The 26648-nt window shown below is 48.4% G+C and overlaps 1 protein-coding gene across 1 annotated transcript; it reads right to left on the bottom strand.

Annotated features, from left to right (window-relative positions):
• Positions 1 to 21249: 21249 nt before the first annotated feature.
• Positions 21250 to 22119, bottom strand: LOC144772088 (olfactory receptor 52K2-like). The gene has a single exon (XM_078656267.1). The coding sequence runs from the start codon at positions 22117 to 22119 to the stop codon at positions 21250 to 21252; it is 870 nt and encodes a 289-aa protein (XP_078512393.1).
• Between the last annotated feature and the right edge of the window lie 4529 nt (positions 22120 to 26648).

Consider the following 26648-nt stretch of genomic DNA (forward strand, 5'->3'; position numbering starts at 1 on the left):
TCCTAGATTTGGATATGACAGAAGAATGACTGGCCTGCTGTTCCCAGAAGACTGACTGCTGCTTAAGGACTGACTTGCTCCCCGAGAAGGAAGACTGAACCATCTCCTTTCATTTTTTGGATAACTAGAGTGAATCCAAGGGTCAGTTGGCTAACCTCCTGTCTGAATTACAGGTACACACAAGCCCCAGAGGCCTCCATGCTACTGCCCAGCTAAAATGTTGCACTCGACCTACAACTGGACCTCCCTGAGCTCTGCTGAACTCGGCTGGAGTGAGTTCCTGATTCCCAAGAGGTGCCTTCCCAGGTCCTGGACTCTTTGCCATTGAGCTCTTCCTAAGAGGAAAGGTGAAACTTTGAAGTATTAGTCTCTCAGCAACTGTGAATGGGTCCATTCATGCCGAAACTCTGACACCTGTGACACTGCCAAAGGCCAATGCAAAGCTCCAATGAACCGGACATTTTGCACTACAACGACCACCAGAGATGACCTGCAATGCAAAATATTTCCTTCAGCCACATCGCATACCATTACAACGCAAGTCAATACAACAAATCGCTGTAGGGGGGCCCTGGATGTTGGAATAGTATAATTTACTATTCCAATTCCAGTCTGTGCAATGGTAGGGAAGGTATTGGATGTTAAATCCAACACTTTCTGCCCCCTACAGCAAGTCGTTGTAATAACATGCATTATGATGGTTTGCAATGTAACAACGCGGTGGTTGTAACAAACGGGTTGGAATGGCATGCGATGTATCGAATGTGATGTAAAGGATGTTTCCTGTATTTTAGCACTACTACGACAACCATCCAAATCGCCCTGTCTGGTCAATGCACTACAGCGATGACCATCTGTGAAGCTCTCTCTGCTCCTCATGGCAACCTTCAAAATGAGCGGTAGATTCCATGCCAGGATTTGAGAAGGTAACCTTTTCAGCAGGACTAACTTGGTCCCCATACTGTAGCCACAATGTTGGTCAGCTGTTTCCCCTGTTCTAGCATGACCAGATGACAGTGATTTGTACTTGCTGCTTTCATGTACTATTTTGACTAAAAATGTAAACTTGTATATCTCCTGTTCACTGATTGGTTTTTTTGTTCTGGTGTCTAATTATTTATTAAAATGTTCCCTTTTGTGGTTCACACTTACAAGAATTATGATTGTTGCCTCTCCACCAATAACCCAATTATTTACAGCCAGTTTACTTCCAACATCAAAGCATGGGTGCATTATTGGAGAAAGATTGTGCTGCATACATTTCCATATGCAAAATTGAGTACAGCTCCTACATATTGTAAAGCATTGGTTTAAAAATTGGAACATCAAATAATCAAAGAGTATTTTCAAATGGCAAGGAAGTCAATGCTGCCTGAAGTGTATAAACTGTTCAACAGTTGTCACAGAAATGCCCATATTCCATCATTAGGTTTGGATGAATGCAGTCAGCAGTAAGTCTGTTGTCATTTCATCAATTGCAGAGGACCGAAAAATATCATAGTGAAGATTCAAATTGTTACGATGAAGACTGGAATCAGGTAAGTGAAGATATCCTTTATTACGGCCTCCACTCTGCCACCACAAGCGCGTACAGCAAGGGCACAGCAACCAGCGAACCTTGCCAGTCAGACTGCTCTTGTCAACATTCCAAGGCAGCCTCTGGCTCAACAGAAGGAATGTTCCAAGGGGATGAAAAAGGGAGTGGGCAGGGAAGGAGGAAGAGACCACAACAATGTTCATCTAGAGTCGCACAATACAAACCTGGAAAAGGCAGGGGATTATAATACACCTTCCCCCCATAACACAAGGTAAGGAAAAAGATTAACATTATTGCATAATAAAGTATTTATGCCATTTGGGTTAAATAATAGGTCTTCTGATGCAGCTCCTTGGATGAGTTGCAAGGTTTCCGGGGCCAACTGAGGTCTGGGAGCTAACATGATTGGTGTTCTCTGGGCTTGGGGTTTTTAGCTAGATGGTCCATGCTCCAGTTCTGCCTATTCTCAAGAAACACAGTGTTGTTTTTGATCTCCACTATTCTTTTGGGTTCATAGAACTTAGATTCATGATCCCCTGCAAGAGTGGGTTTTTCTCACAGCTACCCAGTCGCCTACAGGCCATTCCCGGTGTTTGGTTCCATGCTTTTGATCATACCGGTCTTTGTACTTGGCTTGATGGGAAGCTATTTTGGATTTTGCGTTATCATAAGAGTGTGCTGTAACCTCTCCACCCCCGATCCAGTTGGGGAAGACCTTAGTACTCGGTTTTCTTCTCCTGAGCGATGAGAAGGGAGATATGCCTGTGATCAGGTTGGGGGTGCTGTGATATGCCCAGAGCATACCTTGAACAGAGCATTCAACAGGTAGGTGGTTAATACAAGTTAGCTGTATGTTCTCTTTTACCATTCTGTTTACTCTTTCGACTAAGCCGTTAGCTTGAGAACAGCACAGAGCAGTTTTGAGGTGGGTAATGGCTAAACTAGTTAGGGAGTTGGACATGGCTGACGAGGTGAATTGTACTCCTTTGTCAGCGACCAGGGTGGACGGAATGCCTTCAGTGACAAAAATATCTCACAGGAAATTGATTAGAGATTCAGTAGTAATTTGGTGCACCATTTTGATGACTACCCAGTGTGAGTGAAAATCAGTCAGACACCTCTCTTATTGATCGGGCCGATGATGTTCAGTGCCAGTTTTTCCATGTTTTGTCCGGAATGAAAACTGGGGAAAGAGGTGCCTTCTGGGTGTGTTTGGTTTTGTCACTATTGGCGCAAAAAGTGCAGTTCTTGACTTTGGTCTCAACCATAGAGTCCATGTTGGGGAACCAATAGTGCTCTCTAAGTCTAGTTTTTGTAAGGCTTCTCCCTAGGTGGCCTTCATGAACCAAGTCTATTATCTTGTCCTTCAATCCTTGCGGAGGTATGATGTTGTTGTTTCTCCAGATGTAATAATTGTTTAAGTTGATTTCATGTCTGATTTCCTAATATTTGTCTAGTTCTTGGCTAACACTTTTACGAGAAGCTGGTCATTCTTGTAGAGTGTATTCTTTTAGACAAGTGAGTGTAGCATCTTGGGTCATGCTTGCAGCAGCCATGTTAGTATGCAAGATAAGGGTAAACCACAGGGAGAAGAATCTTTAGCTATTTGCAGAATAAAATAGTAGGCGAGGAGGTAAATATGCTCATAAGGATGACACGCAAAATGTCTAGGAAGTATGCGTATCACTGTAGAAAGTGTGACACAAAGGGAAATGGTGGGTGCATCACATTTGAAATCACTAGCCAGCAGCAGAACACATGAAAATGCATAGAAATTGTGGCACAAGAGGATAATCAACCTGGAAGGATGTGTATCACTGTGGGAGGAGTGACACACAGGGAAATGGTGTGTGTATATCACCGTTGAGATGGAATTTGAAAGAAAGGAGTGAGCGTGTTATTAACAAGCCCTAAAATATGCCAATGGTGTGCGCGTCACCGCGAAGTATTAAGCCAAATATACTAGAGGTTCCGAAGAAAGGAGAGCATGTCACAGTTAAAGCTGGGGGCACACAACAAGGCTGAAAATTCTGATGAAAAGTGAGCATGTCACTGTTAAGACTGGAAAGACGCAAAGTAGTTGAAGGATCTGACGAGAAGTGAGCGTGTCACTGATGAAGGTGGGGACACGCAGTGAGAGGTGCATGTCGCCGGTGTTGGGTAGATCCAAGAGAATTTGTGTGGAATATGTTACTCATGAAGTGAGCGTGTCACTGACGATATTGGAGACACGCAAAATGGTGTGTGTGTAACCGGTGTTCAGAAAAGTTGACAGTACCTGAACCTTGTGGGCCACAAGGTAATGATTTACTTGACGTGGTGGAAGAACACAGAAGGGAGCAGACCAGTCGTCAGTGTTACAATTAAGACTGGAATCAGGTAAGTGAAGATATCCTTTATTATGGCCTCCACTCTGCCGCCACAAGGGCGTAGAGCAAGGGCACAGCAACCAGCGAACCTTGCCAGTCAGACTGCTCTTGTCAACATTCCAAGGCGGCCTCTGGCTCAAAAGAAGGAATGTTCCAAGGGGTGGAAAGAGGGAGGGGGCAGGGAAGGGTCCCACAATACAAACCTGGAAAAGGCAGTGGATTATAACATAAATGTATTTGCATAGTTGATGAAACCATTGCAATACTTTTTGTCCTTTACTACATATACAGTTTTTTGAATTTATAAAAAAAAGTTTTTAAAAGGTTCGACATTTCTCATAAGACAGCCAGCAAAATCTGTTTTAAAATATTATCATAATATACAAATGTTGTATAAATACTTTTGCAGTGGCAGACCTGTTTTATTTCCTAATGTCTAAAGACATGATCTTTTTCTCCACTCTCCTAAGGAACTTTACTAGGGAACAGTTAATTTTCAGGTCCTTTGGATCAAAGCATGCAATCACTGCCTCTCTGCACGTTCTTATCTGCCAGTCAGCATTGATCTCCATGTTCTCTTCTTTGCCATGGCAGGTAATATTCCAATATTGGCATCAATGTTAGCCTTATTTTGAGGAGTTTCTCTGAATATTTTAGGTTGTTTTGAAGTAGCATTGAGGGGATTTTTTTTATAATTGCTTAGTGTTATCCAGCCATGCCTTATTTTTTCCAGAGCCTTCTTGTCCTGTAATTCTGATAGAGCTTTAGTGTCTATTTGTTTTTTTAATCAGTTCATCTTTGCTCAGCTTTTGGTCCTTCATAGTTGTAAGGTCCAGAATCTCAAGTGCTCTTTGTAAGTATGCCCTCAAGGCTGATCGTTCACTTCCCTGTATTTCCATCCAGAGGTTATGCTCTAGGGAGCCCTCTTTTGCATATCTGAAGTTTTGACAGCATTTCATGAAAGTCTCATGTCTACCCTGCCTCTAGTCTGAGTTGCACTGAAAGCACGCATGTTGGTATATTTAAAATTACTTGGGGCGTGGCTACGAGCATCAAGATGGCGGTCGCACTTCGTTAGTGCTGCGGACCCCTCCATCATCCGCTCACTATCCTGCGGCCTGCAGCGCCATCCAGGTTCTCCTCTGCTCCCTCTTTGTTCCCGGGACCCAGGCGCTGGGACTGGTGCCGGCGGTGAGCCGCGAGCGTGGCTCAGTGGGGCTGTCTGCCTCTCCCTTGGCTGTGTATCTCCTGTCGGCGGCCCGGGCCTCGGCCCTGCTTAAAACCCTGCCTCGAACGTGGCGCTGGGGAGGTGCGGGCCAGGGCCACCCCTGTCTTTCCAGTCTCTCCCCCACAACGATTTGAGCCGGCCCTGGGAGCTCGGTCCTGCCGGGGACCTTGGAGGCGCCGCTCCGATCCTTCGAAAGTGGCGTGGTGTGGCTGGCGACCCCACCTGTGAGTCCTCCTCGCCCTGCGCTTAGCATGGCCCGCCTGGCGGCTCCCCCACCCCCCGTGAGCCTTGTTGTAATTGGGGGGCGCCCAGGGAGGCGCGCTTGCTCACCGCTGGCCTCACTTCCTCCCCCCCATGGGCGTGAGATCGACGCCGGGGGAGGGGGTCCAGCCCTGCCTCTGAGGCCACTGCATCGCCGGGCCTCTTAGCCTACCCCGCTCCTCATCCTGTGACTGGGGCATGCGACGGGGGTCGGGGCTCGGATTGGGGCCCAGTCGTCTCCTCGTGGCCCGGGCTGGTGGGCCCTCCCGCTTCCTCCATCCTTGTCCTGTTGGCTGTCGAGGGGCCTGCTCTGCCTGTCTCTGCCCTTCCCCCCCACGGGCGTGTGGTCGGAGCCGGGGGGGGATTCGCCGCATTTGGGACCGGTGACTGCGAGGTCTCCTCTCTGCCCTGCTGCCTTCCTCCCTCTTTCCACAGGCGCCGGAGGGTGGGGCCCAATCCGGGGTCTCGCTGCTGTGCTGGGGGCACCGCTCCGCCGCTCCTCGGCGGGCTGTAGCCGGGTGCTCAGCCCTGCCACCTAGTGGGAGTCGAATGTACAACACACGAAACACAGGGGGTCTGCTAGCCAAATTAAGAAGCTGCACTGTCGATACCGAGTGCACTGTTCTATTTTTTAATTAGGAGGCATGTCTGGTCGGCAGAATAAAGTTGTTAGAAGGAGGACATTCCATCCTATTTTAAATCACTCATTTTTTGTTGCACTTGTTCTTTGTATTTTACCATCAAAAGATCAGTCATCATGGACGGTTTGTGTATCTTGGTGGACCAAATCCTAATACAACAATAAGGTGCGGAACTGAGTGTCCCACTGATCAGGGGATCAGCCTCGATTGCACCAGGGTTTGGCCAAATGATTGGACTGATCATTGAGTCTATTTTGATGGAAACCCTTTACAATCTGTTGTGGATTAATCAGCCATATACGAATAATCGATGATGTACCGGTCTCCTCTATGCATGTAGTGTTCACCCTTTTTTCCCCCTTTTTTTGACTTTATGTGATACAGATACTCTGAGATCCTGTGGACTCGGTATCGACAGTGCAGCTTCTTAATTTGGCTGGCAGACCCCCTGTGTTTCGGGTGTTGTACATTCAGTAGGTGCTGGGGATAAAATCAGGTGTGGGTCTTTAAACTATATATACCTTTTTCTAAATGGTTATGTTTTGTCTCACCTAGTGGGAATCGCCCGTTCAACCAGTGAGCCCCCACTCCTCCTCTGCCCTTCCCCCCATGGGTGTGGGGTCGGCAACGGGGAGAGGGACTCCGCTGTAACTTTGGGCCGGCGACGACATCAGGGGGATCCCGGCCCTTCACCATCTCTCCATCCTCTGCGGCCGAGCCCCTGCATCGTTGCCCTGTATTCTGGGTCTGGGGCCACCCGGGCCAGGGGCAGGGTCGGGGGATCCAGAGCCACACCGGCCCCCACGCAGACTAAACTGGACCCGTTCACGTCCTCCACTCGCAAGGCCGAGGGTCCGGCAGGGGAGTCCTCTTCGACACAGGGCACCGATCTGGCGGCCATCCTTCAGGCCATCAAAACCTCCCGTAAATCCGTGGAAGCTGTTGTGGGGGAGGTCAAAGTGGACGTCGCTCTGCTACGGCAGGACCTTCGCAAACGCCACGACCCACATCACAGAGGCAGAAACCAGGATCTCCTCTGCAGAAGACGACATTAGGCAATTGCAGGACCAAGTGCGTGAGCTCACCACCCAATCCCGGGACCTTCAACGGCGCGCCAAAGACGCGGAGAACCGTGCGCGCCGGTCCAACCTTCGTCTGGTGGGCTTTCCGGAGGGCGTCAAGGCGGGGAAGGCAGACGACTTCCTTGAAGGATGGTTCAAATCCTGGATGCCGGCGGCCATGCTATCGAACTGGCTTGTTGTCGAAAGGGCCCACTGCTCCCTCGCGGCCCGGCCGCCTCCGGAGGCTCCCCCGTCCTTTCATCCTTAAACTCCTGAACTATGGGGACAGGGACGCGATCCTGCTGGAGGCTCGTCGGCTTGGGCCCCTGCAGTTTCAGAACCGTAGGGTGATGCTTTTCCGGGACTACACCAGGGAAGTTCAGGAGATGCGCCGATCATACACGGTGGTCAAACAGAAATTGCGAACTTGGGCCTCCAATATCAGCTGCAGTTCCCCGCTCTGCTCCGAGTGATCTTCCAGGGCAACACTCGATTCCCCCAGAATGGCCTGGACCTGGCTCACGGAGGAGCAGCCGCTTGTGGCCCCGGGCCGCACATCTCCTAAGCCCATGACAGCGGGGGGAGCGGCGGGATCGCCATTGGGACAGCGCCGGAGGAGGCGGGTCCGCTCCTCCCGCCGGCCCAGGCAGGCTGCCATGTCTCGATGTTGATTGAGCTTGTGGACTCAGGAGGATAGGGACTCCTCCGTTTCCTCCCAGCTTCCTCTTGACCGGCCAAGGGGCCGCTGGGGGGTGCATCACCAGGTGCGAGCGACTCCCCTAGGTGGAACATTCCTCAGGTGACTGTTTCTGACCTCTCAAGCAGCCTGGTCCTAGACATTTGAACTACATCATTGGTCTATACACACACCGTCCGACTCCGCTGAGGAGGTGATCTACAGAGGGGCAGACTGTCCATAATATTGCTCCTGTGCCCGTCTGCCAAGCATTCTTATCCGAAGTTGGAGGGGTCCACCATGTCTCCAATCCGAGCGGACTAGCTTGGGGTTTGTTACTAATTTTGTTGGTCGACAGATGCTTCTGTTTTCGAAGTATAGGGTGAGGGGTGGGAGTTTGGGGGGTTCTTGCATTTGGTTGTTCCTCCGTAGCCGGAGACTGTTCAATGCACTGCTTCCCTTCCTTTTCAGGATCATTTCGCTGCTTCACATCTCACAGGGCTATTGGCCTCCTTCGCTCTCGTGCACCTGCTCCCTGCTGACACTCACGGCCCCACCCGGGGTGCTGGACGCCCCGCCGTCGTCTGGCCTCCAGCCTAGTCGGCCGTCTTATCCTCCCTCCTGCCCGCCCCTGAGTGCGCGCTCCCCTGCTCACTACGCCTGCACCCCCTGCCATGGCGCTAGCGTGGGCCGCTGGGCCCTGGCCCCGGCCTTGATCCTTCCGAATGCCCTCCGTTTCTGCGATGCATGACGCCCCTATCCCCCGTGCCTCCATAAGCCTCCTGTCCTGGAATGTGAATGGCCTGCTGGACCATCTCAAGTGTATGGCAGTTCTTAAATATGCTCAACGCTCTAGGGCGGATGTCCTCATGCTCCAGGAAACCCACTTGCTTGGCAACAACAGTCCCTTCCTGCCATGGTATGGGTATGACCGGGTGTGGCACTCAGGTTTTACACGCGGCTCACGCGGGGTGGCTATACTGCTACGGCGCACCCTTCCCTTCGCTCTGACACGAGTTCACCACGACCCTCAGGGTATGGTCCTTGCCATCTGCGGTACACTAGACGGTAGGGCGATCACCTTCATGTCCCTGTATGCCCCTTCCCTTCCTGCTCCATATGGCTTTAGCCTACTCTTCCTCCCGGTCCTCCTCCTTCCCGCTTGGACCATTGTGGTGGGGGGAGACTTTAACGCTGTTCTGGCACCGCAGCTTGATTCCTCAGGGCCAGTCTCCGCATCCCGCACGCCGCGCGCCAAGCAATTAACGCAATGGGCGGTATCCTTGGGTTTCTGCAACGCCTGGCTCACTTGGCATCCGCGGTCTCACGTCTACACCCACACCTCTGTGGCGCACCACACGCACGCCCGCATCGACGCAATCTTTCTTCCCTCTGTTGACTGCATGGGTATCCAAGATGTCCGCATCCTCCCGCGGGGTATCTCGGACCACTCCCCTGTTCTCTTGAGTCATGGGCCACCCCCTCCTGCCTACCGCCTGGTCTGGCGTCTGAATGCCTGGTTCCTCCAAGATAAAACATTCCGTAAGGTCCAGGGCGTGGAGCTCTCCCACTACTATTCCACTAATGAAGGCTCAGTCTCCTCTGCGGGTGTCCTCTGGGAGGCGGGCAAGGCAACCATTTGGGGCTTCACCAAGGGGTTGGTCCAGTGGCAGCGTAGGCAGCAGACACAGCACCTTACAGCATGCGAAGCCCAGGCGTTGCGGTTGGAGCAGTCCCTTCAGGTCACTGACGATGCAGCCATGCACGGCAGCTGCGTCTCCTCCGCGCCGATATCAGACAGATCTCTTTGGACGCGGCTAAGCTCTTATGGCAATCCTCGGTGGCCAGGGTTTACGGGTTGGGGGACAAGAACGGGGCGTTGCTCCACTGGCTCGCCACTTACCCCAGAGCCTCCCGCATTATCCTGGCGATCACGGACTCTGCTGGCACAACTCATACCTCGTCGGCCGCGGTGGCTTTCGCCGAGTACTATTCCCAGCTCTACCGGGCACGGCCCTCATCCCTGTCCCTCGACGGGCTGTTGGCGTCGGGCAGAATTTCGCTCCCTCAGGTGGAGTTGACTGACCAGGAATCCCTGGAAGCCCCAATCTCCTGCGTGGAGATTGAGGAAGCGATAGGACATACTTCGGCTGGCAAGACTCCGGGTCCAGACAGGTTCCCGCAGGAACACTTCGCCCTCTACCGTGAGACTCCCGCGGCTCCGGGATCTCTACACAGAGGTGGTAGAACGCGGTTCTTTACCCTCCAAGGCGGACATAGCCACAATCGTGGTGATACCCAAATCGCACCCGCCATCCCTGCTCCGGTCCGAATACCGACCGATCTCCCTCAGAAACACGGAGATTAAGCTTTTTGCGATGGTGCTGGCCCGACGTCTCCGCCCCCTTCTGCGGGACCTGGTCCACCCGGACCAATGTGGGTTTATGCCGGAGCGAAGCACCCGGCACTGCATATGGCGGCTTAACGTCGCCTTGGCCCATCACGACCGTCTGCCTCCATACCTGGCCCTGCTTCTCATAGACTTCAAAAAAGCTTTCGATTCTGTGGGCTGGCAGTACCTGGGCGATGTCCTTGACCGCATGAACTTTGGCCCCAAATTTCGAGGCATGGTGCGGGTGCTATATGCGTGCCCGCAAGCCCGGGTCCTGACGAATGGAGCTCTTTCCACTGCATTCCCCATCGCACGTGGGACACGACAGGGCTGCCCTTTGTCCCCCTCCTTTTCGCCCTCTCGATGGAACCCCTGGCGGCCCTATCTCGGGTAGACCCCATTTACCGCGGTTGGGAATGGCCGGGGATGGAAGCTGATAAAATTGCCCTTTACGCGGATGATGTCCTGCTCTACTTGTCAGATCCGGCCCGGTCGGGTGCGAGGGCCTTTTTTTGGGGAAGCCCCGGTGCTTTATCTTAATCCCAAGAAATCAGTCCTCGTGCCCCTGCACCCCTCCCGGAAATGCGTCGAGTGGCAGTCCGCGATTCCTCTTCGCCGGCTGTCCTTTAAGTACCTGGGCATCTGGATCCCCCTCCTTCCCGAACTTAGCTGGGCCCTCAACGTAGCCCCCGTCGTCGCCAAGTCCAAGGCCGACCTCACTAAGTGGCAGTCGCTCCCCCTCAATCCGCTGGGGCGGGTGGCCCTCTATAAAATGATGATCCTTCCCCGGTTCCTCTACATGCTACAAAACACCCCCCTTTCCTTTCCACGGTCCTGGTTCCGCGAACTTGACGGGGTGGCGACGCGCTTTCTGTGGGGAGGTGGGAGGTCACGGCTGGCGTTGTCAACCTTTCGTCTGCCTTCTTACGACGGGGGGCTGGGAATGACCACTCTTTACTTCTACTACCTGGCCGCGCAGATTTTGGTGGTCCATGACTGGTTAGGGGGCGGCTGGTACGACCCGGCATACCGCGTGGATCTTGCGGTAATGGACTTCGCCACCATCCAGGATCGGCTCTATGGCAGCCCTATCCCCGCATCGAGTCCCGGTGTCACCCGTGCCGTGTTTCTTGCCTGGCGGGCCGCGCTGCAACACACACACTACACGGGTACACTCACGCAAGCCACACCCTTATGGCACGGCACCTGGTTGCGGGGAGTGACGGGGCTGGAGGGCTTCAGAACGTGGGACCACATTGGGATTTCGCAGCTGGGGGACGTCTGGAGGGGGGCCGAACGTGCTCCTTCCAGGAGCTCGAGGCGCGATTCACCCTTCACACTTCCCAATTCTATAGATACCTTCAGCTGCACCATGCGCTCTGTGCCCACACTCCGCTAGATGTTAGATTGCTGGACCACAGCCCTCTAGAGGCTCACTGCCTGATGGGACACCAAGGGAAGGGCGGCATTTCCCGCATCTACTGCTCCCTCGTCAACAACTCGCCGGTGTCTCTTGAGGGACTCAGGGTGCGCTTGGAGAATTGGGTGGGTCCCCTGGACGAGGTGGAGTGGAGGGATGCCCTCATGGCGCCCCAGAGAGTCACTGCCTCCGCTAGGCTACGCCTAATTCAGATTTATTACTTACACACCGCCTATCTCACACCGGCCTGGCTACACCGCGCAGGCATTTTCCCCAAAACCACCTGCCCACACTGTAACACCGGCCAGGCTGACTTCTTTCACGTAGTCTGGACTTGTCCGGGCCTGGAGCTTTACTGGGGGGGTATTGAGACTGAAATGACAGAGGTGCTGGGGTGGGAGGTGCCACACGACCCCAAAGTTGCCCTTCTAGGGATCATGGAGGGTTTGGATGGAACTCGCTCCGAAAAGTTCTTTCTTTCTACTGCAATGATGGTGGCGAAAAGGGACATTGCTGCAGCCTGGAAGCGGCCCGAGCCGCCAACCTGTGCCAAGTGGGTGGCCGGGGTTGACTGGTGCACTGCCCAAGAGAAGAGTCTGTATCTTGCACGGGGTTGCACAAAGAAGTATCGCAGGGTTTGGGGGAAATGGCTGGGATACGTACCTTGGGGGGGTGGTAGTTGGGTGGGGGTTTAGCACGGAAAATGTGATCGAATTGGCCTTCATTGGTCCCTTGCATAACATGTATGACCTGAGAGCTGTGAAATTTCCTTTATGTTTTCAGAACAAAATAAAATTTGTGTATCAAAAAAAAAAGACTTTGTATATTTGTGAGACTATGTTATCTAATAATTTGCTGTTCCGGACTCTCAGAGCCTCATTTCCTTAAGTTAATGTAGGTAGAATTTTGGCTTGGGCCACCTGCAATATAAGGCTGAAAGGCGATCCTTTCATTTTCTTATGGGCTGTTCCTATACCATCTCCAAGCGCCTGCCCTTTCCTCTTCATCTCTTCAATTTGAGCTGCAGAACTCCCATTTGGAGAAAATTGCACACCCAGATACTTGTATATGTCAGTTTTATCCACTTTTTCTGCTGCCAATCATCAGCTATTTGTTTTCAGTATTTTCTCCTGGATCATGAGGGTTTTAGTTTTAGTCAGATTGACATTTAACCTGTTTTTATTTGAGTATTCTACAGTTACGTCCATGAGTCGTTGCAATCCCACTTTTGTCTTGCTTATCAGAACTAAATAATCTGCATAAAGAAGATTTGATATCGTAAGGCTGACAAATTTAGGGGCATGATGATTCAACATGTTTAGCAGAGGTGGGAAGTCTGCGAGAAACAAATTACAAAGTTTTGGAGTGAAGACGTTTTCTTGTTTTAGACAATCGGCTGTTGGTATTTACCTAGACAGTCGTGATCTACTGCCAAGCTTTATTCTTACCCACGTGTAATTCTGCAGCATTTTCAGGGCTCGTAAAAAGTTTTTGGGTATTTTTCAGCCCACCAGTCTATGCCATAGGCTGTTTCGATTACTTTGTCGAAGGCTGATTTATAGTCTACAAAAGCATAGGTGTACAGGGTGTTTGTATGTTACTGCCTAGTCATTCAGTAACGTCAGGGCCATGATGTTTGTTATTGACCCTGTCTGTTTACTAAAATCTGTCTGATTTTGTGGTATAACGTGATATTCCCCTGCCCAAAGCTGCAACCCTTCGGGTACTAGTTCAGCAAATAATTTTGCTTCATTATCAATTAGTGCTATGAGGTGGTAATTTTCAGGTTTGCTTCTGTCTCCCCCCTGAAAAATGAGCAAGATCACAGAGCCTTTACAAGATGCGGGTGCTCTGCCACTGCATAGAGTGGCCCTGTATTGCTTAGTAAATGTGAAGTAACTCAAAGTAGCGCACGTCGCTGCCTTGCGTTATTCTGCCCCATGGAGGTGTTCATGGATGGAGTGCATATGGCCATGTCTGAACTGGGGTGGCTTCATGAGCACAATAACTATGGATTAAACCCAGACCTGTGACTGGGGGTGAATGTTTTGCCAAAGTGCAACATTCCGTCCATCATCTTGTGTGTTTTGCTGTTTGCCCTATGTGGGAAGGGTATTCCCAGACGTGGGTCCTGTGCTCACTACGCCACTGGAGTCAAGCTATCCTGGCTGATGATGGCCGATAGCCAGAAACCGGTCCTAGAATGCTTGATTCCCGTCCAGGGAAGTCATGGCTTGGCAGTTCGGGCTGGACTTTTCCCATGAGGCACAGGGTCAAGACTGATTTACATATGGCCATGTCTGAACTGGGGGGGAAACATCATTTACCACGAAGGCATTACCACTACTCACGTTTACCACGTGACACTTACCACGCAGGGTGCCTTCCACGCAGGGTACCTTCCACGACGTCTTTACCACGGGCTAGGGGGGAGACGTGGTATTCCTTCAAGTCGATCTGCGTGGGCATGGGGGGGCAGAGGGAGGGGGGGGGCTCGGAGGGGGGCTGGGGGGGGTCTCCCCCCCCAAAAATAACAAGCAGGTTACTTTAACAAAAAAACGAACATAAATTTATAAGAAAGAGGAAAGAGCCTCCCCCAAAGACGTGCCGTGTACGTCAAAAAAGCAGTCCTTTTTTTATTTTGGTATACGTGTTTTGACGCTTGTTTCAGAGGAGGATGGAAGTAAGGGCTCGTGGAGAAAGACGTGAAGGTAAGACGTTGCAACGCGTAGTAAAATGCTACGTTGTAAATACCAGCGTGGTAAAGCCACTTGCGAGGTAAAATTCGCGTGGTAAAGCCATGCGTGGTAACTGAAATCGTGGTATAATCATATATTCAACTGGGGTAGCGTGGTGAGCAACATAACGATGGATTAAACCCAGATCTGTGACTGGGGGTGAATGTTTTGTAAATGTGCAACATTCTGTCCATCATCTTGTGTGTTTTGCTGTTCGCCTTATGTGGGAAGGGTATGCCAAGACATTGGTCCCGTGCTCACTACGCCACAGGAGTCAAGCTATCCTGGCTGATGACGGCTGATAGCCAGAAACCGGTCCTAGGATGCTTGATTCCGGTCCAGGGTAGACATGGCTTGGCAGTTTGGGCTGGACTGTTCCCATGAGACACAGGGTCAAGACTGATTTGCATATGGCCATGTCTGAACTGGGGTGGTGTAGTGAGCAAAGTAACGATGGATTAAACCCAGATCTGTGACTGGGGGTGAATGTTTTGCCAATGTGCAACATTCCATCCATCATCTTGTGTGTTTTGCTGTTCGCCCTGTGTGGGAAGGGTATTCCCAGACGTGGGTCCTGTGCTCACTACGCCACTGGAGTCAAGCTATCCTGGCTGATGACGATTGATAGCCAGAAACCGGTCCTAGGATGCTTGATTCCGGTCCAAGGAAGACATGGCTTGGCAGTTCGGGCTGGACTGTTCCCATGAGGCACTGGGTCAAGACTGATCTGCATATGGCAATGTCTGAACTGGGGTGGCGTGGTGAGCAAAATAACGATGGATTAAACCCAGATCATTGACTTGGGGTGAATGTTTTGCCAATGTGCAACATGCCATCCATCATCTTGTGAGTTTTGGTGTTCGCCCTATGTGGGAAGGGTATGCCCAGACGTGGGTCCAGTGCTCACTACGCCACTGGAGTCAAGCTATCCTGGCTGATGACAGCTGATAGCCAGAAACCAGTCCTAGGATGTTTGATTACAGTCCAGGGAAGACATGGCTTGGCAGTTCGGGCTAGAATGTTCCTGTGAGGCACAGGGTCAAGACTGATTTGCATATGGCCATGTCTGAACTGGTGTGGCGTGGTGAGCAAAATAATGATGGATTAAACCCATATCTGTGACTGGGGGTGAATGTTTTGCCAATGTGCAACATTCCGTCCATCATCTTGTGTGTTTTGCTGGAGTGTGGGTATTCCCACACATCCATCGAGGGACTTTGTCACTTGCCAAGATTTGCCAATAGTCGTAGACCTAGGAATTCATCCAAATGTTGTACCTCCCCAGGGGAGGCATAATGAGGAGAAATGTGCATATTTCCCCTCATTTCTGACTCCTCTGTGTGCTGCATTCTGCAGTTCACATAGAAAGAGTAAAACACCTCAGAGGATTGCTTTGCTGCAGAAATGTGACCCTTCCTACACAACACCAATCCTGGCTACAATACAGGCATAGTGCAAGTGTGCCTGTGCTGACGCTAGGAAGCATATTGTGAACTAGCACAGGCAGACAGCAGACATTTCTACCCTCGCCCTTACAGGCAACTTAGCTTGTGTTGTGTTGTGTGAATACAGTCCGGCCAAGCGTCACGCAACAGGTGTGACACCCACGCATTTCAGTGCAGTGATTCTCATCACCGCACTGAAATACATTGTCACGCATTTTGCCACCACCTGCCAAGCTCGCCACTAACGGCGCCTGTGCCCGGGCTCTCTGCTGCTCGGACATGCTGCTTGCTGAGCCCGAGTTCCTAAATAGTTAACCAATGTTGTCTCAGCTCTGTGGAGTGGCTGAGAGCGCTACAGTGTATCTCTGCACTCTGCCCAGGCTCAGCTGCCTGCTGTGATGCCCTGGAAACAAATAAATGCGGCGCAGGCGGCTCGGGGCTTACTCATCACACACTGCAGGGGGGGAGGGGCTGCCCTCTCAGCAGTCGATACTGCTGTCATTCACCGAGGCACCATGGGGGCCGGGAGACTCCGCATGCGCTGGTGGTACTGTGCCTTCACATCCAGAGGAAGTAGGCAGAAGCGGCAGGCACTCGGAGACTCGAGTCTCTCTCTCATGCGGCGTGGCACTCACTCCTCGGCCACGAGGCAGGCCTGGTGGAGTCAGGTATTGTCTGCTTTTGTAATATTGCTTAGTTTTTAATAGCCCACGCTGACTGAGGTGCTGTGGTCTTCTTACCTCGCTGGGTCAAGGGAGAGGAACAATGTTAGAAAATAAAATAAAGTAAAAACCGTACCAGCCTCCCGTGAAACCGATGCCCTTTGAGCTTGTGGCTGTACTAATAATTTTCATACTCTTTGCTCCACGTCTGGAATAAGCTGGGGGCCAACGAACTCTGTCTGTGCTAGTGGAGGGGCTCTGTAGCGAGTGCGCGCACTGGATGTTTTTGGTCTTTAGAGGGGTCGGAGCACCATCTCACATAGCGAGCTCTCCCCTCCATCCTGGGCCCCAGACCCACTCACCCGGGAGACACTTTAAACTTGCAGATCGATTTACAATTTATGTTGTTGACACTGGAGGGTCAACAACATTCTAATTAGCTTCCCATCTCGGCATCACCTCGTGGAAAGTGTACAGTGTGACAGGGGTACCTGTACTCTTGGCACATTTGCATACTTAAAAGTGCCGGGCAGCGTGGTCTGCCAGTTCGGATGCACGACAAAGTGATAATCAGCGGCCATGTTCGGAGGCTGCCCAACGCCAGACACATCCCACATTGGCCCTCTTATAACCAAACAGTTCTGTCCGTGTCCCGGCATCTGCATAAACATACTGGCAATGGCAGCTCTGCTCCGTGCATACTGCATTCATTCTGTTAAAATAATCCAGCGTGCAACATGACATGAACGTAGGGAGCCTTCCGAGGCGATGGTGTCCGAGATAGCCAGTGTCAAAGGAAGCATAGTTCACACTGCAGTGCAAGGAAAGTAGCCGAGCCAGGCCCAGAATCGTGGCCAAGCCGACGTGTGCTACACACTGAGGCTGCAAAACCAAGTAAGTTAGTGACTGTGATTCACTTAACATTTATTAACCATAGCGCCAGCGCGCAGCTTTTCTAATCCTAACGCATGTATTAACACTACGCACGGCTCTTTGCGGAGACAGCCAAGAGCCCGGGTTCAGCTCAGAACGACCTTGTGAGTGTGACCCGCTGCCCGCCAGCGCGATCCGTCACCGCGGGCCTGGACAGCAGGCAGTGATGCACTCCCCATCTAGGCGAACACATCCTGCCAGGCAAAAAAAAAAGTTGTCACAATCTCCCGAGACATAGTGGGCAGCACCTAGATTCCTAATGAATTGGCCTGAAATATCGCCTCCCAGGACCAAGATAGCACTGGAGGCCCAGGCCGCCCTAATCAGTGCAGAAGGCGCCAGCGTGCAGTGACCACACTGGTGCCTGTCAACTTTCAGCACGGCCGGCTTCACTTAGTTTAAGTCAAGAGCCTGGTATATATTAGTAACTCTTGTACTGCCGTACTCCCAGTCTACTAGTATAAGTAGATCTGGTGCTGCGGGGCTGGGCGGCAGGCAGTGTGCTCCAACTGGGGCAGACCACTAGCAGAGCTGGTAATCACTTTTATTAGGGTTGAACAATCAGTAGTATAGTCAAGGCTAATACAGTGTCCTGGTTGGCTGTAATGTGTGCCTCACACTTCTTATTTCTGGTGCTTTCCAGCAGTTCTAAGATCCTAGAGTTTCTCGCTGCTCAAATGGGTGTATTTTCTGATATTTATGTTTAGTCTCATCACTTGATTTTGCTCGCGATAAAGTGTCACTCATAGACTTTGAAATGTCACTCATAATTTCAGTAACATTTTGAAAATGTCACACATTGCAATCTGAAACCTTGGCAGCTATGTGAATATTTGATATAAATATGCTCCTGGACGTTTAAAGAGCTGTGAAAATGTATTTGCCCAGATCACAATCCTATAGACAAACTAAAAATTTACTTGTGCACGTTTTTGTTCCCACTGATGTAACAAAACTTGAAGGGCCCTCCTAAAAGGTATGTTGAGGGCCCCCCTCTGGACTCAATCAGGAGCTCTCTAGCAAGAGTATTGTGCTGAGGGGACCCTTTGGAGCTTGTGGGGACCCTGCACTGTTTTTTTTTTGCAGGAGCAGAAACCTTCCATGCAAACTTTGAGCAGTTAGATTCAATCATTGATTTCTATTGCTTATGCTCCACAAGATGTAGCTCTACAAGATGCATTACAGGGCAGATCCACCGGATGGATGGCTGCCTCCTTGGCAGAGGGTCACTGGGCTTCTTTTATGGAGATATTTAAAGGCGCTACATGGACTACACATCTACTTTTGCTTCTCCCTATAGACTGGATGTGAGAAATGTTGAATCCATGATTTTTGGTCCAAAGTATTAGCAGCTGCGATACCCTGAGCATTTGTATCTCCTGATTTTTTCATAAAGTAATTAGTAATAAGAAAATGGGTTGAGGAGGTAATAACTCTATTACGTACCTTTAATCTTCATTACTCTGAATATGCTTTTTCTAGTGCCAATACGTACGGCCCTCCCTCCCAGTTGCCATGGAGAACCTGAATTCCACTAAATATTGCTAGGGTATCTAGAGGAAGTGTGGTGTTCTCCATCTCTCTTTATTGCCATGGTAGTAGGAGGACATGGTAGAAAAATGTAGGGTATTTTTGTTTTGAGTCATTTGAGTGGCTCTACCTATGTCATGTGGTCTCTGGGTAGAGGCTACATACCTCATCCAGTAAGTATTGGTATGAGAAAAAGGATATACAGTGTAATGAAGATTAGCGGTAATTAGTCGAGTTATTATTATGAATTGAATTTCTTTACATTATTAGCTAGTGTGCATGTAAAATCACATGATAGTATGGGTAACCCAAAATTGAGAGTTGTACAAATAACCACTATTCCTAAACTCAGTATCTTCTGTACATTTAAAAAATACAGTAATCTCGTTCATACTTATCTTTCATTCATTACATTTTGCCATATTGTGTTTGTGCATGGTCGGTACACTATGAAAAATAACTATAAGCCTCAGCTCAGTTGTTGGTTTAGGTTATTGCATGTTTTTGGACAACCAACAAACAATCTATATCCCTGCGACCATAAAGATCTGAAGAACAAAAAAGTCTGTTACTACTGTAAATTGACAACCGAGCATAACATTTCAGGTGAAAAGATCACAAATTAAAACCTTTACCTAATATATATATTTTTTATGTCAACCATTAGTTCCTTTTGGAAAACCTTGCACAATCTACACAAATGACCCCTTGCTGAATTCAGAAGGTTTCGGAAATGCATTATTTTTCCAGGTTCACACCTGTTTACATCACAAACTGCAAAAAATAGGAAAAATGGACTACCACTTAGAAAAATGTAAAACATATGTCAAAGATATTGGTTTTCTTGCACAACTCTAAGTGTTCCTGAAAGCTGGGAAGACAGCATTCTTAACAAAGAAACTGTTGGCTAATGCCATGTTTAGGAATAAATCACAGTGCTTTCTTAGATGTCTTATTTTTCAAAGAAAAACTCAGTTTTTTCAGTATTTAAGCTATTTTTTCATTTCCCTCCAGGAATATCAACAAACTCTGGGTGCATCTGGAATTCCCAAACAATGGACGAATAGATATATATTTGGACCAGATCTTTTTTATGGAAAAAAAGTATGAAGGCCTAAGAGCAAAGTGACCCAAATATCAAAAAAGGGCTTAGCTCTGCGTCCGAAAAATCTCAGCAGCTAAAGGTTTAAACAGATTAACAGTATTCTCCTCCAGGTTGGTTTAGTTAAAGACTTAGGGGCATATTAGCAGGGGCGATATCGCCGCTTTAGCGGGACTTTTTCCCGCTAAAGCGGCGAAAATTTTATCGCCCTATTAGCAAGCTGTCGCTAACAACAGTTAGCGACAGGTTTTAGGAGATAGCTACAGGTTTGGGGCCCGCTTTGCATGTCAGCGATATTTATCGCTAATGACTAGTAAAGTGGGCGTACCCAAACTGTTAGCGACTGAAAACAGTTGCTAACACAGCTATCGCCTATTAGCAAGGCAGGCGAAGCATCAAAAAAATTGCGCTAAGCGGGATTATCGCTAGAATCTAACGCCTGCTACAAAGTTGACTTACCTGTATAGTCAATGGGGGGTGGATTATCAGATTAAGCCCCCATTGGCATTAATGCGAGAATATCGCTGGATTTCCAGCGATATTCTCGCATTGAGCCGCTATCGCCGGATATTTTATCACATTGGAGATGAATGTTGCTAATAGCATGTTAGTTCTGCGATAATATCCGGCGATAGACAGCGATAAAAACAAATGCGCTAGGCGCATTTAGCGATTATTATCACTATTTGTTGCTAATATGTCTCTTAGTTGGATGCAGACAAAGTCTATGCTCCACTAATGCATTCTTAAAACAATTAAAAAAGAAAATCTGTGTTTACTGGTATTCGGTAGGTGGGTGACTTTAGTGGATTTGCAAATGTCACATTACCATATTTAATAATGCTAAATATGTATTCCATGGCTACTCCAGAGGTTTTGCCATGCTCAGGAGTGAGGCTTGATGATAAGCATTTTCAGTTGATGTTAAAAGGGTGCCAAGAAGATATTTATCCAAGTACTTATAAGTTGTATGTTAGTCTAATATCAGGGGAATGTCTGTCTTTTGTAGCGTAAGATGATGTGCTGCGACTTACAATGAAAACGTCAAATTGCAGAGACTTGAGGAAAGTTATGGAGAGTATTACAGAGTCTGCATTAGATCTTTGGAGGTCTTTGAAGACATGAGGTCTGTTATCGATCAATGTTTTCAGTTAGTGGCACCGTGAGCTGTACTGGTGTTCCAACATTGGCCCTTAAAATATTTCAGCACTCCATCACGTACCTGTTTTGTTTTTACCCCATATACTATCGGGTTCACCATGGGGGGGGGGCCATCATGTAGCAGTTCACCATTAATATGTGAATATGAAGAGGCATGTTATTACCAAACCTAGATATTATGGTCGAAACACTATTTGGAACGTAAAACACTAGTATAGCACAGATGTGGGAGACACATGTTCCAATTGACTTGGTGCGTGCATCCTTCGATGGAAGAAGGAAGACAGCCCTCAGTATATGTAGGTAAGACAGAAGGATTAATGTAATATCAATCACAACAACAAACAGCGATACAATCATTCCATAGAGGTTATTGAGGGTTATATCAGCACAAGCCAGCTTTGCAACTGCCATGTGCTCACAGTAAGAGTGAGGAATGAGATTGGATTTACAAAAAGGTAGCCTTTTAAGAAGATATGTCAATGGGCTTGTTGACATCACACACCTAAAGAAAGCTGCAACCCCAATTTTAAGGATAGCTGGAGGAGTGAGAATACTTGTGTATCTCAAGGGATTGCAGATCGCAACGTAGCAGTCAAAGGCCATGGCCACCAGTATTGTTGATTCCAAGGCAGCAAATGTGTGAATGAAGAACATTTGAGTGATGCAGGCCTCAAAGTAAATTTCTGCAGAGTTACACCAAAGTATCACCAACATTTTTGGAGTAGTGGTGGAGGACATCACCAGGTCGATAAAGCATAACATACTGAGGAAATAATACATGGGTTGGTGGAGGCTAGGTTCGACTGTGATGAAAAACAGGAGAGTGCAGTTCCCCACCAGTGTAATGATGTACATGAAGCAGAAGGGAAAAGCAACCCAGAAGTAATAATCTTCCAGTCCTGGAATTCCCATCAGGATGAAGGCAGAGGGATGGAGGCTGCTGGTGTTATTAGCTGTCATAGTGCGTACCTGATTCCACTGCTCAGCCTAAAGAAAACCTGTTTTAAAATAGAAAAGAATGATTACATTCACAAAATATCTAGGATATATGTGATTTTAATCTTTAAAGCACCATTCCTGACTATAACCTTAAATGCATGAAAGGGTCCCTTAAACAATTTAGTGAAGATGCAAATTAATATCAACATAACTAACTTTAAAACATTCCTTCTGCTTCATCCTCCACAGAATCATTCAATATAACTTCACGAAAAAGATGTTTACGAAAATCAGAGAGAAAAAAGAAAATCATCAACATACACCTCACTAAATACCTCAACAACCACCAATTACTCAACACCACTCAGTCTGGTTTCAGACCTAATAACAGCATGGAAGCTGCCCTTTCTGCTGCCAAATATGACATCCTTGTGACCCTGAACAGAGGAGACTGGGCAGCATTCATCCTCCCAGACCTCTCTGGAGCATGTGATGTAGTCTCCCACCCCATCCTCATCAAAAGCCTACACAATATCGGATTCCAAAGACACACACTCCAATAGATCTGCTTCTTCCTGATCGGAAGGAGCCAATGAGTCAGCCTAGCATCACTCACCTCAGAAGCCTGAAACCTTATATGCTGAGTCCTGCATGCATTCTCCCTGAGCTCAACCACCGTCAACACACACAAGATCCCTCTAGCCAGCATCATCCCCTCTCACTATATCAACATCCTCTCCTGTGCTGATGACATACAACTCATTCTCTACCTTATGAACAAAACACCCAGATCAAGTTCAATGCCTACAAGAATGAAATCGAGCACCTGATGAAGACCAACTGTCAAAGGCTGAACACCGACAAACCCGAAATTGTTATTAATGAAGAGCACATCACTGTGGAACTCCACCCGGTGGCCAACAGAGCTAGGACCTACACCCACCCCCACCACCTGCCAGGAACCTTGGGATTATCATTGAGAGCAAACTCAACATGATTGCTTAAGTCAATGCCATCCATACCCTCTCTGAAGATGCTGAGGAGGATTTTCAAAGAACTCCAAATTAGCATCCAGCAAACCGTCACATACGCCCTGGTCACAGGCAGGCTTGATTAAGGGAACACAGTTAATGCCAAGATAAAAAAATACTCACTAGAAGGCTGCAGACTATTCAGTACTCGGTGGCCAGAATCACTCTTAACCTCCCACAGTGCACTCACATCACATTACACCTTAAGGAGCGCCAATGGCTTCACATCCAAAACCAAAAACAATTCAAACTCCTTACCCACACTCTCAGGGCACTATATAACACTGGCTCAGCCTACCTTAACAATTGCATCTGTTTTCATGAACCTTCCAGACAACCCCCTCTCCGCCAAACTCCCACTTGCACAAATCCCACACATATGGAAAATCAGAACTGGTGGTCAAGCCTTCTCCTACATAGAACCTAAAGTAAGGAACACCTGCAGATGCACATAAGAGTCTCCTAATCACTTCTAGAAGCTGAAGACCTGGCTCTTTGAGTAGTCCCTCTAGGCCCTTGGTGTGTATAGACTCACACTTGCTCAGCACTAGGAATATTTTTACAAAAATATCTTCTAATTCCGTAATTCCGAATGGCCGTCAAGACCTGGCTGTTTAAATAAGCCTCTGAGACCCGCAAGCATATAGATACCCTATTGAGTGATTAGTCACGCTTTATAAATCCTGTTTGACTGATTGATTAATTGAGATGTAGATTTTCTATTAGTAACTTCAATGGAATGATATTTATCAAATGATAGATAGGGCAAAATATGTATTTTATGAGATGATCTGACAATGATATTGAGGTACCAGGTACATAAAGTGTTCATTAGAATCTCCATTCATGCACTGCCCAGTTTCATAGAGGAAAGCCTGGAACTCTAAAGAACCAACAGCAGTAAAATAAAATTATGGTGAAGCAGGAGAGACACTTCCATCCAAGAAATTAAAGTTGAATGCAACTTTTCATCAAAACACCCCCATGACATTTCATATTCACAAAAGGCATATGTTTAAAATAAAGTAGATCAAAGTATTTACAGTGCAGTAATGCTGTGACCTTATCCAACCAATTCAGTTGGTTCCACTGAAAATACAGCAGTTTGTCAATGGTCCTACGGTTGAACAAGGGGGACAAGTGGTCATGTTCCTTGACCTCCAACTGGATCCTGCCTTTGCTACGTAACTACCACGGGAAGCACCTATGAGAGGCATAAATATTTACCTTCCACCCCAAATCTTTATCACCATTAGGTGTTAAACTAAACAATGAAGGGCAGATTTACTAACATTTTGCATTGTGGCTGTGCCACTTTTTTGGTGCAGCCATGACACAAAATGTTAATAGAGATTTTTAAAGCCTCGAATGGGCCAATGTTAGACTCCTTGCATGGCTTTGTACAAAAAAAAGTAATGAAGGGCAGCAAATGAGGTTGTTTTGTGCCCTTGCGTAGGGCACAATACAACCTCATTTGCTGGGTCATCATGGGTCGAGCATAAGTGTTACCATGCATCCACTTATGCATTATGCATTTTGATACAATCCCAGATCTACCAGGGTCAGTAAACCTGGGATTTTGCTAAAATGGTGCACCTCCAAGATCCAGGCATAAGAAGAAGAAATATCTTTATTTCTCCTTGTTACTTTTTTCTTGTGTAATGCCTTTAAGGTTTGTTTTATGCCCAGGAAGGTAGCCCTTCCTGCATAAAAACAATACTGCTTGTAAGACAGGCCCCCCTTTCACCGTGGTGCAAGGGTTCTTGCATTGGTGCAAGACTGCACAAAATGCACCAATACAATAAGAGAGCAGAGTTGCGCCATATCTTAGTAGATAAGGCACATTTCTGCTCTCACCATTGCACGCAACGCAGCAAAGTAACTTTGCTTGCTGCCCTGCTGTGCTTGAAACCTTAGAACATCTGACCATAAAACTTGAAATATAAGTTTTGTTGGTGGCTAGAGGCACAGAGAGTTGGAAAGTAAAGATAAAAGGAGGAATATAGACAGTAACCAATAATCGTCAATTTCATTAGAGTCTGTGAAAAATTGTTTAGCTCTTTTCCTAAAAAGAATGACTATTTAGTGCAGCAGGGACTCTCCAGAAACCTCAATGATGAATCCACATCTGTCCCATTTATATTCTTAAGTTTCGCCTTCAGTACTTTATCACAGAACCAACACTATTTTACTAGAAATTATGCTTTACTGAAAGAGATATATACATCATTAAACCTGATGAAGGTGTTTCTGACCAGCTAATTCACCCAGGTTTTTCAGTTTCTTGATCAGCGGTTTTTTAACATTTTTCTGTAGGAGAACATCATAACCTGTGACTCAACCACGGTAAGCTCATGGTAAAATGGACTCTGTGCGTTTACCGCCAGTGTCTGCCTTTTAAAATAAGGCTGCTGTAAAGCAGCAATAGGCAGTTGACTGGTTAAACGTAAACACATGAGAGGGTTGTGCATTGGCGACTCCTGTCATGTGTAGCCCAGAAATTGTGCACAGGTTGACTGGTGCAGAAGGATCTCTGCAAGGTTGGATAGTGACCTGGGATAGGCCTTAAAATGTTAATGTTAATGTAGGGAAAGGCAATGTGCTTTACTGTCTGCTATAGGTACGACTGCCTTAGAGTGCAGTTCCTCTCCCAGAGTCTTACCAGTGTACAGTGTAAACTGTCTGAAAAGAACAATCCTGTACAATCCAAACTCTACAGGTTATGGTTCATCCAGGAATGCTGTGTTTCTCTGGCTCAGCTCTAGATCAGAGCCCAGGCCTGATGTGAGCAATTAAACTTGATTAGCTCAGCTCCTCAGCAGGCAGGGGTGGGGGGGACTGCTCTGCATCAATCAGCCAGCTGTCATCCTGTGCCTGGAGGAGGGCCAGCTCACACCCACTGAACAAAGAGAGGGAGCCCAGACTCTGGGGTCAAACCAGCAGGATGGCTCCTTTGAAGTTTTACTGAGGCAGGCCCTGCCAGTGACATCAGTGAGGGGTGGACCTGAGGCCCCCAGAGCACATGTGGCAAGTGACTCCTAGGTGACACCATCTTGAAGTATCTGGGAAGGCTGAGTAGGGAGATCCCTACTGGAACCTCCCACCCCCACTTTCAAAGTCTTGAGCAGGGGGCAGAGCTCCCTTATATGTGCTTTTTTGCTAAACACTGGGACTGGAGGCAGACACCATGAATGATTGGAAGAAAGAACCCCCTGACAGTCATCTCAAATAAGGACACTGCTTCTGATTGACCCCAGGACCAATGGAGCACTACACCCGGACCACAGACGCGGGGCCCCTTACACCCCTGAGGACTAGTTGGAGGTAAGCCTGAACTTCTGCACTTGAAGAGGGAATCCCAGAAGAAGAGCAAAGCAAAAGGCTGGCACAGGGAGCCAGTGAAACCATCTCCCTGCAGCGTTTGCTGCCTTGGTGGACAGGAGGCCTAAACAAAGTGCTCCAGTTGGATAGGGCTAGCCACCCACTAGGAGCAAAATGAAGATCGTCAACATCAGCTAA

The sequence above is a fragment of the Lissotriton helveticus genome, chromosome 8 (assembly GCF_964261635.1).
Source record: "Lissotriton helveticus chromosome 8, aLisHel1.1, whole genome shotgun sequence".
Lineage (NCBI taxonomy): Eukaryota > Metazoa > Chordata > Amphibia > Caudata > Salamandridae > Lissotriton > Lissotriton helveticus.

Excerpts from the sequence above, each read along its gene's own strand:
- LOC144772088 (XM_078656267.1), bottom strand. The coding sequence starts at position 22,119 with ATGACAGCTAATAACACCAGCAGCCTCCATCCCTCTGCCTTCATCCTG.